Source organism: Penicillium digitatum, chromosome 1 (assembly GCF_016767815.1).
Source record: "Penicillium digitatum chromosome 1, complete sequence".
NCBI classification, from domain to species: Eukaryota; Fungi; Ascomycota; class Eurotiomycetes; order Eurotiales; family Aspergillaceae; genus Penicillium; species Penicillium digitatum.
In genome coordinates, this window is record NC_089384.1 from 5880537 (window position 1) to 5894548 (window position 14012).

Consider the following 14012-nt stretch of genomic DNA (forward strand, 5'->3'; position numbering starts at 1 on the left):
AGAGGAAGAGATCGCAACGTGCCTCGGCACGGATGTGCCGCTCCCCTGACACATTGTGTAACGCGCGCTTGCCAATACCTTGGGATTTAACATTGTATTCGATAGTGATGTCTTTCCAACAATTTTTAAAACTTCATTTTATAGCAATCGGCTGATTCTAAGAGTTCTCTGATTCTTTTGTATACATGGGTTCAGTTTAACTGCAATCCTCACCCCGCTCTTTTTTGGAGATTAAGGCTCTAGTTTTTATGCACTATCTGGCTTGTCCGAAGCATCCGGATTGTTTTTTTTGGGGGGGGCCGGAATTCCCTATCACTTTGCCACCGGCTTCTTCACTGGGACATCCTCATACCCATCTTCCATGAACTTACCCAATGCATCCAACCCCTGCTCCAGCACCTCGGTTTCATTGACATACCCAATGCGAACATAACCTTTGAAGTCTTCTCCAACTCCAAAGCAAAGACTTCCCGGCACACGCATTACACCAGTCCGTTCCTGAAGCATCTCGCAGAAAGCGACATCGTCTACGGGTTTCCCCATCTTGTTAAAGCGTACAAATGCAGTGGTACCGGCTTGCAGCTTGACCCACTCGCACGCCCAGCGATGAGAAATCGATAAACTTCTCTAGAATAGAGAGATTAGTCCGTGCTAGATCGAGATTTCGCTTTAGAAGGTTGTGGATGCAATCCGGTGCTAATGCAAAACTGGCAATTGCCTCATCAATTTGCCCGACCGAGATAGTTAATCTCGGGCATTAGCAAGAGATTCGATGATCGAACTATCCCGCGACGCAATCCAACCGACCCGTAAGCCGGCCAGGCTGTAGGCTTTGGAAACAGATCCTGTCACCACGGTGTGTTCGTATCCCATTGAAAGAAGTGTCGGTGGGAATCTCGGATCCGCGGGACTGATGTTATGGAAAAGTGGGCGATAAACCTCGTCGGAGTGGATTATGATGGATTTCTCGCGGGCAATATCGACTAATTGTTCAAGTGTCGAGCGCGGGATGACAGCTCCAGTTGGGTTTTGCGGGTTACTATGGCGAGCATGATGGTCAGAGAGAAAAACGCACGCCTTGTATGGTTGCAACACGACTCAGACATACTTTATGATGATCAACTTCGTATTGGGGCGGATAATGCCTTTCGGCTCTTCAATTTCCAGCTGCCATCCACGAGCCTCATTAGACTTCCATAGGCTGACTTCGGCCCCCAGTGATGCAGGAACGGAGAACAGTTGCTGACATGTTGGATAGTGGCAGATGACATGGTCTCCAGGGCCAACCAACGTATATAGGAGCAAGAAGTTCGCTTAAATTGCGCCAGGTGTGATCAAGATATTATCCTTCGGCAACTGTGTTGGTGCCCTCACCGAGTACAGATTTGCCAATATGTTTCGCAGTTGATTGGAGCCACGGATTGTCCCATACGTAAGTTTGGTGGATTGGAACTGGGCGAAAGGATCGGACTCCTTGTCATCGGAGAGCGCGTGAAGGTCGTCAACAGAAATGGATGCACAGCAGGTCTCGGCGGTATTATATTTGGCAGTGGTCTCATAACTGTCCATCCACTGCAGACAGATTAGTAGTGGACGTCTGCAACAAAACCTGTGAACAGGAAACAGACAAACACCACCGAGTCATGGGGTAGTGCGGGGAGGTACCTGTTCAACCGCGAAGGCTTCAATCTTCACCATGGCGGAGAACAGTAAGCATTACCAAGCGAAGAGGCTACAACAGAATTTCTTTGTCCAGGAGCGTTCCAAGGTTTAGCTGAATGGTAGCAACTTGGGTCTCTCGCTGTGCTACCACAGCTTTTACACAAGAGTTCCTTGGCTCCAGGGCTGGGTCTGTGCTGTCACGTGATGGTAGTTACCGGATCCTGAGTTTGTAAAAATATATCGAGGTCATTACTAGTTATTATATATCATATAGTTCTTAAATAGATAAAACTAAGGATCTAGAACCCAGATACTACATACCCACATGTATGTATCGAACTGAAATTAAAGGGCGTGCCCATTTGACGGGTTTTTACCGGCATCATCTCTAATCTCCTTTGTGAGAAGAACATTGTCAATGCCACTGTTTGGTTTCTGTTGGATGTCCTTTTTGATGTCTCCACAGAGGTTTGCTCCTCATGCCTCGTGGTTCTAATCGATTTAGCAAAGGATACAAGTGTTCTCTGGATTTGCTGGTTTGTTATGGTGAAACCCCCGGTGAGATGTCTTGAGAAGCTCCACCATGACTGTAGCGGGGTTCAGATGTCTAGCGGTGTTGGTTCTAGATCCGCCACTATTTGAGACCAGTCCACTGTCGGACATTTAGATTCATTCGAATGGTCTTAGCAGTTGTCCTCCATTTAGGATGAATGGAGTGGTTCTACTCAATAGGAAACAATCATCCCAAATCAATCTTGTAACCCTGGAAGGAAGCAAGGATGCCACGCCGCTGAAACGCGCGCAAGCTCAGATGAATTGGTTGTGAACCTGAACTCGGCAAGAACTGGTTTTTTTTTTCATTTGAACATCTTTTTTTTGTTATAATTGTATCCGTCTTCAATTTGATAGAGGGTGAATCTCTCCAAAAACGTACAATGGTGATGTTCAGTGCTTTCCAGATGATGCTTAAAACAGAGGCGATTACTGAGTTACTGCCAGAACAGTAACTCTTTGTTATTGAGGAGTGGCCGCTGGTCACTGATGCCGTGAATGGTTTCAAAAGTAGGAACGTCCAATTTACTAGGCCCAAATGGTCCGCACCATCGTTCCGCATCAGGTGCCACCCAAGGGAGCGTGCGGGATGAGTCATGAAGACCTCTCAACGAGCTGTCGCATTCATTCTGCTCATCTCTTCGGGGATGAGCCATACCGTTCACTGCTAGCCACTCCGCTCTCGTGTTATTGGGATCGCGACAGCCAAAAAGGAACCCTTGCAATGTTCAACCTAGGGAGCTTTGCCCGGTCTCACGTCTTGTGGGTGGAATGGAAAGCTTTTTAGTCCCTAGTGCGGAAGCCCTCATTAAGGTGGGACATTCCAGAGCCATATTCACCGACTGCTGTGCATTTGTGTGCCTCTTTAAGCTCCATGCAGATCTTTGCCCTTTCTTCGGCATGTTCCTATGGGAAAGGAAAACTCTAGACGGAAGACAGGCATGGATCTCGACGCCCCTTAGAAGCTCGGGCTCGAAATCTTTTTCTATAGAAGCCTGAAGGATGATCAAAATAATCAGGTGCTAAACCGCCACTGTGGCCATGCTACTAACGGCGAGTGTTCTCTAGAGCAATCCCTTTGGTATCCATTGTCTTAGTGACAGCCTCGATCTGTTCACTTAAATTTCGATCTTTTCTGGGGCAGTAGCTTGACTAGCATGCTCGTGCTGAGTGGCGAGCGTAGAGTTTAGACAGTCTGGTATCATCGAAGAGACTGTGAAAGACCCTGCAGGCCTTCTACTTGTGTGTAGTAAGCTACTTCACTATAGCTAAATACCCGAGGTTTATCAATTTATCAAGTTGTGTAGACACTCGATTTAAAGCCATCAAACGGGCACATGTGAAATCCCCCAAACTAGGCCAGTTAGGACAGTGATGTGACACTTTCAGCCCTAGCAGGGGCAGCAAGATGAATGATTGTGATTCATTTGGGCTGGTCAAATAGGTCTCAGCGGGGAGGTTCACCACCTGCTGCAGTAGGAAACGCCAAAAGCTCAGTTCCCAGCTGGTCAATCACATGGCTGTGCCATCCACTGAATGAACGACGCCCTTGAACTCCGATGTAACTAGGCAGATCTAGTCGGGCTGATGAGCATTAATCTACAAGCGCTAACCGGATGCTGTGTTGGAGATCTGAATTTGTGTCGTGGAACGAAGTAAAAATTCGACTCTTTCAATCAGGATAAATACCGCTGGATATGAATGACCTCGAACATTTGAGGTCCTTCGTCACTAAATTGGTCGACAATGTAAATGTCCCTCAGCATGTGTTTGTCTGCATTGAAGGCAGAACCACCTTGGCAGCCAGTTAAAAGTGGCACAGAAAATTTCTTATTCGTGGGAAAGATTGAAATTCAAGGATCTGGTTAAAGCTGCTGTAGAAAGAAGATCTTAGGTCAAGCTTGTATAGCGCAAGGTCGTCCACCGGGTCACCCACGGGTTCCTGAGATGTAGCCCAGCCTCTCGCTTCTCCGCCCGCGTCATCGTCTTGGGGCCAACCTCACCCTCTCTCTCCGCTTTTTGCGTCTCAACCTTCAAAGTTGCCACTTTGTTTCTATCTTTTATTTCAACTGCATGCTCTAGTTTGATACTCTAATTGGATACATTCGGCGGCTTGCCCTGCATCCCTTCCTCAGTTGTTGGTATCACTGCGTACAACACATTAGGACACGCTGCTGCTATCCTGACCGCAAAATGCGCTTGACTGGAGCAGTATCTCTTTCAATTCTCACATTAAATCCCCTACTGGGATCTGCTGCAGCATGGAGCGAATTTTCCGAAGCAAATCTTGCTATGCAATCCTATTCCCTCTTCGATGATCGGCCATCCGGATGCCCCGAGTGTCCGGCTTGCTTCAACTGCCAGCTTGACAACTATAACTGTACTCATTTTGCGGATTGCAACAGCTTCAACGGGAAATGCTCTTGTCCCCCCGGATTTGGAGGAGACGACTGCTCGGTTCCCCTATGCGGTTCATTAGCCGATGACTTGAACAGACCGCAGCGTGATTCCAATACCTGTCAATGCAAGGATGGCTGGAAAGGCATCAACTGCAATGTCTGTGACTCGGATAATGCCTGTAACGTGATGATGCCAGAAAATCAAGGGGGCGTGTGTCACAAGCAAGGCGTCACGGTCAAGGAGAACTTTCAAATGTGTGATGTGACCAACCGTGCGATCTTGAAACAGCTTGATGGCCGCAAGCCCCAGGTGACTTTCTCTTGCAAAGCTGAGGATGAAACTTGTAGCTTCCAATTCTGGGTGGACCAGAAAGAATCATTCTATTGCGGCCTAGACACTTGCGAGTGGAACATGGAAACAGACTACAGCTCTAATTCAACTCACTACAGGTGTGAGCACCTTCAATGCGAATGCATTCCGGGCCGTTTCCTCTGTGGCGAGAACGGGTCCATTGATCTGAGCGATTTCTTGGATCAACTGATCAAGGGCCCGGCTACTTTCGATACTAAATCGACCCTGGAGGGTACCAAGAGCGTTTTTTCCGAGCCTCAAATGAATGGATTGATTGCGGGTGTCTTCGGTGATCCTAGCATCTTCTTGTCATGCGATTCAGGAGAGTGCATGTATAAAACCGACGAACCTGGATATGAGCGCCCCGTGAAGAAGATCAATACGCCACTCATTGCCGGCGTTATTGCGGGAAGTTCACTATTCGTGGTTGCTGTCACTCTGGTCGTTTGGTATCTGTCCCGTCGTGCTGCGCGCCGCAGTTATCGTCGCCTGTCTCTCTCGGATGATTCGGACGACGAAACTGCCAAACTCCTGGCAGACTATCGCCCCGCAGCTTTGTACTGGGACAATGTGTCTTACACTCTAAATGGAAAGGAGATTCTCTCAGGCATTCAAGGTGCGTCCATACCAGGCCAGATTACAGCCATTATGGGAGCATCTGGTGCTGGGAAAACTTCATTCCTCGATATCCTGGCACGAAAGAACAAGCGTGGCTCAGTGAATGGAGATTTTTATGTCAACGGTGAGAAAATCGACGACAATGACTTTAGAACTATGGTTGGCTTTGTCGACCAGGAAGACACAATGCTTGCCACCTTGACAGTCCATGAGACCATCTTGACAAGCGCCCTACTCAGACTTCCCCGGGACATGAGCCGGGCAGCTAAAGAGCAAAGAGTCCTGGAGGTCGAAAAGCAACTTGGCATCTACCACATCAAGGATCAATTGATTGGCTCAGAAGAAGGTAATGGCCGTGGCATTTCCGGTGGAGAGAAGCGTCGAGTCGGGATTGCTTGTGAGCTAGTCACCAGCCCCAGTATCCTGTTCCTGGATGAGCCCACCAGTGGATTGGATGCCTACAATGCGTTCAATGTGGTTGAGTGTCTGGTGACACTGGCCAAGACGTACAACCGCACTGTTATCTTCACCATCCACCAACCTCGCTCGAACATTGTTGCTCTCTTTGACCGACTCGTTCTTCTTGCCGAGGGACGCACTGTCTATTCCGGACCTTTCTCATCCTGTCAGCAGTATTTTGACCGTGTGGGCTATTCTTGCCCGCCGGGATTCAACATTGCAGATTACCTTGTCGATCTTACAATGCACGCCGGTGGCGCACATTCATCATATACAGACGAAGTAGAGTCGTCTGTCTATGGACGCACTGGTCCGCCTAAGACTGCATCAAGCAGTCTGAGGGCTGTCAAGTCTGTCACCAGCGCATCGATCCAGAGCTTTGAAGATAACTCAAGCGGCGCAGAGGCGACCCGGAGACCTAAAAGCAAACGTCGGGTATCTCTGAAACAGCAACAAGATCGCCAACTGTACTCCCGAAAGCAACAGACTGAGCGCCCAATCACGCCCAAAACGGATGACGAGAGTGCTACATTGGATGTAGGTGAGAACCATCAACAATGGCTGCGTCTGTCTCGCCAACAAGGCAATGTTCCTCCGCAAATCCTTGATGATCCCGATCAGCTACCTCCTCCGGCACCTGGACAAAGTGATCTCGACATTCTGGTGGCCAGCTACGCGGATTCTGACGTTTGCCATTTTGTGCATGATGAGATTTTGGCCGCCGTTCAGAATGCCCAGGATGCAAACGGTTCACCAAATTCGCCTATATTGTCGGATACTGTGATCCAGTCTAAGGGCTATGCTCGGGTTGGTTTGGCGCGGCAGTTCATCATCCTGTCTCAGCGGACATGGCGTAATCTTTATCGAAACCCGATACTTATGCTCACCCACTACGCGATTGCCATCCTTCTTGCGGTCTTATCTGGATTCCTCTTCTACGGCCTCACTGACGATATCAGAGGCTTCCAGAATCGTCTTGGTCTCTTCTTCTTCGTCTTGGCTCTGTTTGGTTTCAGTACTTTGACTAGTCTCAGCGTGTTCTCCGCGGAGCGGCTTTTGTTTGTACGTGAGCGTGCCAATGGTTACTATCACCCGGTCACATACTTTGCGTCAAAGGTCATGTTTGATATTGTTCCTTTGAGGCTGATTCCTCCCTTCATCATGGGCATCATTGTATACCCCATGACGGGTCTGATTCCGGCATGGCCTGAATTCTTCCGCTTTTTGCTGGTTCTGGTCCTTTTCAATCTTGCGGCCGCCAATATCTGCCTCTTCATCGGTATCATTTTCCGGGATGGTGGAGTGGCGAATCTTATCGGTAGTCTGGTGATGCTTTTCAGCTTGCTCTTCGCCGGTCTCCTGCTGAATCACGATGCCATCCCCAAGTCAGCATTGTGGTTACAGACTGTGAGTTTTTCGATAATTGAAGCAAAGATTACCCTGCTAACAATAGCACTAGCTCTCCATCTTCCACTATGGCTTTGAGGCCTTGATTGTAAACGAAGTGACTTTCCTCACCTTGATTGATCACAAGTACGGTTTGGATATTGAAGTTCCCGGTGCCTCTATTTTAAGCGCATTCGGCTTTGATACACAGGCTTACTGGAGCGATGTTATCGGGCTGGCTGTTATCTCTGGGTCTTTCCTCATCATTGCATACAGTGCAATGCATTTCCTACTTGTCGAAAAGCGATGAGCCAGTCCTTTTCTGTTACTTTACACTGGTGTCATACCATCAAGAGCGTTTTCATTGATCCAGTGTTTTGGCCTCAGGTCCGACTTTGTCCTTGTCCTTATCCGACATTGTTTGGCGTATTGCGGTCATTACGACGAGGATTCAAGGTGGCTCTCTGAAGGCGCTTAGAAGCTCGTATGCTGCGACCTACAGTTTGTCATGATGTGTATAGACAAGACCTCTATTCTTCACGATCCCCTGCTTTTTTTGTTCTTAAAATCAACAACATTGTAGTCAGGTAAATCTAGTCTCCGGAGCTAGACATCGTGTATCTTCCATGTGCACGTGTTGGGTATCCCTGTGCAAACCTTCCAAAGCTTGGTCTCTCGCGTCCCTCAGCAAATGAACTCAGTAACCAACCCAGTCTTCAACAACCATTGGGATTGATTTCGAGTCCGGCATCGTGAAGCTTGTTTCTACTCGGAGTACAGCATGTACGTTACCAGCCCCGTTTGCGGGTTGCGCTAATGATGACCAGCCCTCTCGACACCGCCGACCCGTTCAGGTTCGGCCGCAGTTCGCTAATCTCTTGAAACTCCCTCTTTTGATCAAACCTCATCCCTACTTAGTTTGCTCTTTTCATCTCCGCCAGCTTAAGTGCATTTAGCTTCATATTTGTGAGTGAGCTTTGACCCCTCTCCGGAGACTGACTCTGTGTGATTCCTCTGTTTTCCTTGGGCCGCAGAACCCCACAAACATCTCCAATTCCGGCTTCTTCAATCCACCTTGACCTCAACCACTTTTGCCGCAGGCAGTTTACTCATATCATCTGTTTAGCTATTGAAATATTGCCAATTATACTTGACGAAACGTCAAACTCGCCATGATGTCCGGCGAAGCATGGCTTTACCTGTTGTCGGTGTTGATCAACGCCATCAACCTCTTCCTCCAGGTGTTCTTCACGATTATGTACAGTGATCTCGAGTGGTGAGTATCTCCAGTCATATGTCCCAAGCAACTGCATTGGGTCTACCCATGCTGTAGAATACAAGCTGATATTTTCTTTTTTTTTCTCCAGCGATTACATCAACCCTATCGACCTTTGCAACCGCCTTAATGCCTACATCATCCCCGAAGCCGCTGTCCACGCGTTCCTGACCTTCCTTTTCTTGATCAACGGGTACTGGCTCGCCCTCGCGCTGAATCTGCCCCTCGTGTTGTTCAATGCCAAGAAGTACGTTAGAAGCTCCCCGACTAGTCGCAAGCCCCCCTCAGCACAAGGCTAACCGAGTCGTTTTCGAAAATGTAGGATCTACGAAAACCAGCACCTGTTAGATGCGACCGAGATATTCCGCAAGTTGAACGTGCACAAGAAGGTCGGTTTTGTTTCTAGCTCGTAACCTGCAGCGCAGTGACTGACTCGAAAATTTGTTTAGGAATCCTTCATCAAGCTTGGCTTCCATCTTCTCATGTTCTTCTTCTACCTCTACAGCATGATTGTTGCCCTGATCCGCGATGAGGGCCACTGACTGCGGGGAAAGACCGAAAATGCGATGCATCATGGTCGTTCCGGCTAGATCGAGGAGCCGTCTGTGGATAAGCTGTTGTCATGAGTGCTTGGGTCAGTGTTCACTGGACGTTCTCGGCCTGTCACGCAACCCTCGAAAATGACCGCAGCCCCAACACGGCCGCTATACCATGCAACCCAGTATATCGATATGGTTTCTTCTCTTTTCGGCGGCCATGACTATCGATGAGCAACGAATTCCTTCAGTCTTGAGTTAATTGCTGGTAGGACTACAGCATTGAGAAGTAATGGATTTTTCCTTGGAAGTGTCTCGAGCTGGGGATGTGAGTTGGATCGATTCGAGACACTGTATGATTGACTCGTAGTGCATGTGTTCTTTTGCTATCATTTTTTTTTGTTTTCATTCTCTTCTTCTGTGTTAATCTTGCTGTGTCTTTCGGCCTGTTGAGTTGTATATACCTCCCATGCGGTTGGCAATGAAGAGCGTACGATACCCAAGATTTCTAACATTTAAATGATTTTCTTGTTGAGAAATATCAAGACCATCAAACAACTGTAACCAGAGTAGAAAATAATAGCCATACTCAACATATGCACCAAAACTAACATTGAAGCTGCATTGAGGCGAGCTTGTCTGCGGTGGCTGTTCCGCGGCCTTCATGTAGGGAGTCTCCCGACGCCCGTAAAATTCCCATCCTCCACCACACCTGTTATTTACCAACCACATTTAACCCCAGCGTTGTTGCAAAGGGGCATTGAGGTCTGCGCATTCTTACTCTCTTTGGCGTATCAGTCATGTCCGCCTTATTGGGTCTTGGTTATGACTCCAGCGATGATGATGACGCCACAGCTATGCCCTCGTCTGTGACGACCGCGACCAAGGTCGTTGCTGCACCAGAGGTCAATACAGAGGTTTGGTCCCCCACATTCACCCTCCTCCCGGATCTTTTTTGGGTTTTTGTAGCTCAGCCATGGCGAACAGATGAGACTAATGATCCTATAGGACCAAGCGCACATGCAGATGGCCCTCGCCAACGCCTCATCCCAAGCCCTCACCTACAATGCCACATACGATGATCTTATGAAGCCCTCCCAGGGCCCTGTGAACCCGTTTAAGCCAGCAGGCCCGGGAAACGGTATCAAAAGAAAGAATGTTCCGACAGGATTTGCCGAAGAGGCAGCCATCAGCGAGTCAACATTTACTGCGCAACATCGCACGTTCCAGAGTCTGGGATACACGCGCAATCCGACACTACCGGACCAATTCATCGGAAACCTCCAAAATGCGGCACTATATGGAGGCCGGGATGTTGTGCAAATCAAGCCAACCAAGAGCGCATCCGCAAACTGGCGAACAAAGCGGCAAAAGAAGGGCGACTCCAGTATTGTGGAAGGAGAGGGCGCATACCTGGGACCCTGGGCCAAATACCAAAATGATCAGCAATATGACTATGTGGAGGTTGCCGAAGGAGATCAGCGCGAACTACGTAGCGACGAGGAATTTGTCGAGGAGGAAGACGAGACTCTGACTACCACGGCGCCTATGCCGGCCATGAGCAAGGATGCCACCGCCTACGAAGGTGATCTTGCCACGCAAGAAACCACCGAGTTCCACGGATCAGAACAGTACGACTACCAGGGCCGGACATACATGCACGTGCCCCAGGACCTGGATATCGATTTGCGCAAAGAGCCTGGCACCACCAAGAACTACGTACCAAAAAAGCTTGTGCAAACCTGGAAGTCGCACACCAAACCGATCACCTCCCTTCGGTTCATTCCCAAATCTGGCCACTTGCTGCTTTCGTCAGCCGCCGATGGAAAGGCCAAGCTCTGGGATGTGTATCACTCTCGGGAACTCTTGCGGACTTTCTCCGGCCACACCAAGGCAATATCAGACACAGACTTCCACCCATCGGGAAAGACTTTCCTTACCGGTTCATATGACCGACAGATCAAGCTTTGGGATACCGAATACGGCAAGTGCCTTGGCCGGTTTTCCACGGGCAAGACACCGCACGTTGTCCGTTTCAACCCCGGCGAAGATCGCTCACACGAGTTCCTGGCTGGTATGTCCGACAAGAAGATTGTACAGTTTGATACCCGGTCCGGCGAGCTGGTCCAAGAGTATGACCACCATCTGGCAGCGGTCAACACCCTCACTTTTGTCGATGACAACCGCCGCTTCATCTCCACCTCAGACGACAAGTCGCTGCGCGCTTGGGAATACGGCATCCCTGTCCCGATCAAGTTCATCGCAGAGCCATACATGTTCGCGCTCACCCGTGCGACGCCCCATCCGAATGGCAAATATGTCGCTTTCCAGTCAGGCGACAACCAGATTGTCGTCTACAGCGCGACGGACAAATTCCGCCAAAACCGGAAGAAGCGCTTTGTTGGGCATAATACTTCCGGGTACGCTGTCGACCTCAAGATTTCGCCTGATGGCCAGTTCCTTGTTTCCGGTGACAGCGGTGGTTATGTCTGCTTCTGGGACTGGAAGACTGGGAAGATGTACCACAAGATTCAGGCTGGAGGGAAGGAAGGTGGTGCTGTCACTTGTCTGGACTGGCATCCCCATGAGTCCAGTAAAGTTGTCACTGGTGGATTGGATGGTGCTATCAGGTTTTGGGATTAGAGGATCTTCCGGTTGTCAGGTGTTAATACTAGTGTGATCAAGAATTCGGACTTTGATCTTGTATTATTTCGATTTTGTGCTCTCGATGCTTTTCTACCATAGTCTGCTGCTCATGCTAAGCTACTCGCGTATAAACTAGATGCACGAAAAGTCCGCCAAAAGCCATGAAAATTGTCTCCACCCCTCCACCAAAGCAGCTTTACATATGAATCAACTTCCGAATGGACCTCAACCCGACACAAGCCAGATGCCGCGAGCACCGAACCAACCCTACTAGCGAGAAATTCCGAGGGTATTTCCACATCAGGATGGATACAGCAGCAACAGCAGCAACTAAAGCCCCAGTCAATCCAAGACCAAGCACCTGACTCTGATGTTGAACAGCTTCGATCACCTCCGAGTACCGCTGGTTACTGAAACTGACACGAGCGTACTGCGTTCTCCAGCCAAAGAACGGAAAATAGCGGTCAACAGTTTCTTCGATTGTCTTACGCAGCTTGTAGAGCGGCGATTTGACGCCCGAGCGCATTTCGAGATAATTCTCCTTCGATAGATTGTTGATGGCATGCGTATCAGCGCAGCGCTGGTCTGTGTAAGCTTGAAAAGCTGCCTGGCGCTTGAGACCGCGTGTGTAGACGCTTGAATTTGGGTCGTAGACTCCATGTCTATCCAGTTCCTCGAAGAGGACCCGGACATCTTCAAGACCGGCATTCAGTCCCTGTCCATAGAATGGCAGGACTGCGTGTGCTGCATCGCCAATAATGACGACGCTGGCGTTGAAGTGGTGGGGGTTGCACTTGATGCTGATCAGTGGGAGGTGCGGGTTTTCCACAAACTGCTCACTCAATGCCGCGGGCTCGATTAGTTCTGGGCATACACCGGGGAAATGGGAGTCGAAGAATTCATGCAGATCCTGTTGCGAGGTTTCGAGGGAGTTGTAGTGCGAGGATGGTGCGAATAAGGTGCATGTGAATGATTTATCGGCAGATGGTAGCGCTATGAACATGAACTCGCGTCCAGGCCAGATGTGAAGGTGGTTTGGCGAGATACGGAAGTCTCCATCCTCCGTCGGTGGAATCCGGAACTCGCACCAGAGAGTGTCGATGTACTCTTGTTGGTAATCGACACGAGCGAACTTCATCAGGTGGAAGCGTGCGGCGGAGTGTGCCCCATCGGCACCGATGAGGTAGTCGAAGGACACCTCGATCTCCGGTACTCGACCAGCTATACCGGCATCATCGGCCGTGGGTGTCTCGCCAGGGATTCTGCGCTCAAACCAGGCTTTGTTGGTGCGAAAATCAGCACCCGTCAGCTTGTGGTTGAAAAATAGCTTGACATTGGGAGTCTTCTCCAGCTCATCTAGGAGGGAGTTATTGAGAGTTCCTCGGTCGATAGCATTAATAGCCTTATAGGAGTAGTTAGCTATCAACTGCAGGGCAAATAGCAATAACGACTGTTAAGTAGGTGATCGGTGCATACCCGGCCGTGAACATCATAGGCCTGTGCAGCTTCCCACAGATCTCCACGGTCTCGCCCGTGGATCATCCGCCCATGCATGGGGATCGCTTCATGCAGGACATTGTCGATCAAATCATCCCGACCAGAATGTCTCATGGATGTAATGCCACGTTCGGAGAGTGCCAAGTTGATAGACTTGGTAAAGTTCAATGGCACAGTCGTAGGGTCCCGGAGATCTACGGAGGCGCAGGGATTATCGGGGTCAGTTCGGAAGAATTCGCAAGGAATCACAACTGAGCCATGACAAGTGCAGGGGGTTAATCGAATTAAGTAGCAGATGGTGACCATGATTAATCAGGGTGGTTTTCTCTTTATTGAAGGGCTGAGACAGGGACCTTGTGAGACAGGCCGGCTTGATAAGAGCCAGCCAATTCCGGCCAAAGACGTGCACCGCCTCTCTTGAAAATCAGGTTGCTCTCAATGGCGGCCACGAAAAGGTGAAAAAAAAGAAAAGAAGGTCACACAAGGCATTGAAACATACCTCCACGGAGCTCATATACCTCCACCTCATCGCCTCTTGACGCAGCATATAGGGCTGCCAAAGATCCGACTGGGCCAGCACCCACAACAACCACTTTCTGCCTTGGAATGGCCATCATGTAACTGGTCAA

The 14012-nt window shown here is 49.4% G+C and overlaps 4 protein-coding genes across 4 annotated transcripts; 2 read left to right on the forward strand and 2 right to left on the reverse strand.

Moving 5' to 3' along the window:
- Positions 1 to 312: 312 nt before the first annotated feature.
- Positions 313 to 1698, reverse strand: Pdw03_4358 (1-aminocyclopropane-1-carboxylate synthase; the record flags this gene model as incomplete). Its single annotated transcript, XM_014675753.2, has 5 exons — positions 313 to 627; positions 808 to 1039; positions 1109 to 1242; positions 1375 to 1572; positions 1666 to 1698. 5 exons carry the CDS (start codon positions 1696 to 1698, stop codon positions 313 to 315), a joined length of 912 nt encoding a protein of 303 aa, XP_014531239.2.
- Positions 1699 to 4407: 2709 nt separating this feature from the next.
- Positions 4408 to 9246, forward strand: Pdw03_4359 (ABC transporter (Adp1), putative; the record flags this gene model as incomplete). The annotated part of the gene is made up of 10 exons (XM_066100724.1): positions 4408 to 7449; positions 7502 to 7723; positions 8142 to 8211; positions 8256 to 8293; positions 8347 to 8394; positions 8555 to 8605; positions 8670 to 8704; positions 8796 to 8951; positions 9027 to 9093; positions 9154 to 9246. The coding sequence occupies 10 exons, from the start codon at positions 4408 to 4410 to the stop codon at positions 9244 to 9246; spliced, it is 3822 nt and encodes a 1273-aa protein (XP_065956124.1).
- A 794-nt stretch (positions 9247 to 10040) lies between these two features.
- On the forward strand, positions 10041 to 11883 carry Pdw03_4360 (WD40/YVTN repeat-like-containing domain; the record flags this gene model as incomplete). The annotated part of the gene is made up of 2 exons (XM_066100725.1): positions 10041 to 10157; positions 10249 to 11883. The coding sequence occupies 2 exons, from the start codon at positions 10041 to 10043 to the stop codon at positions 11881 to 11883; spliced, it is 1752 nt and encodes a 583-aa protein (XP_065956125.1).
- A 199-nt stretch (positions 11884 to 12082) lies between these two features.
- Pdw03_4361 (Aromatic-ring hydroxylase-like) lies at positions 12083 to 13997 on the reverse strand (the record flags this gene model as incomplete). The annotated part of the gene is made up of 3 exons (XM_066100726.1): positions 12083 to 13288; positions 13363 to 13577; positions 13883 to 13997. 3 exons carry the CDS (start codon positions 13995 to 13997, stop codon positions 12083 to 12085), a joined length of 1536 nt encoding a protein of 511 aa, XP_065956126.1.
- Positions 13998 to 14012: the final 15 nt, after the last annotated feature.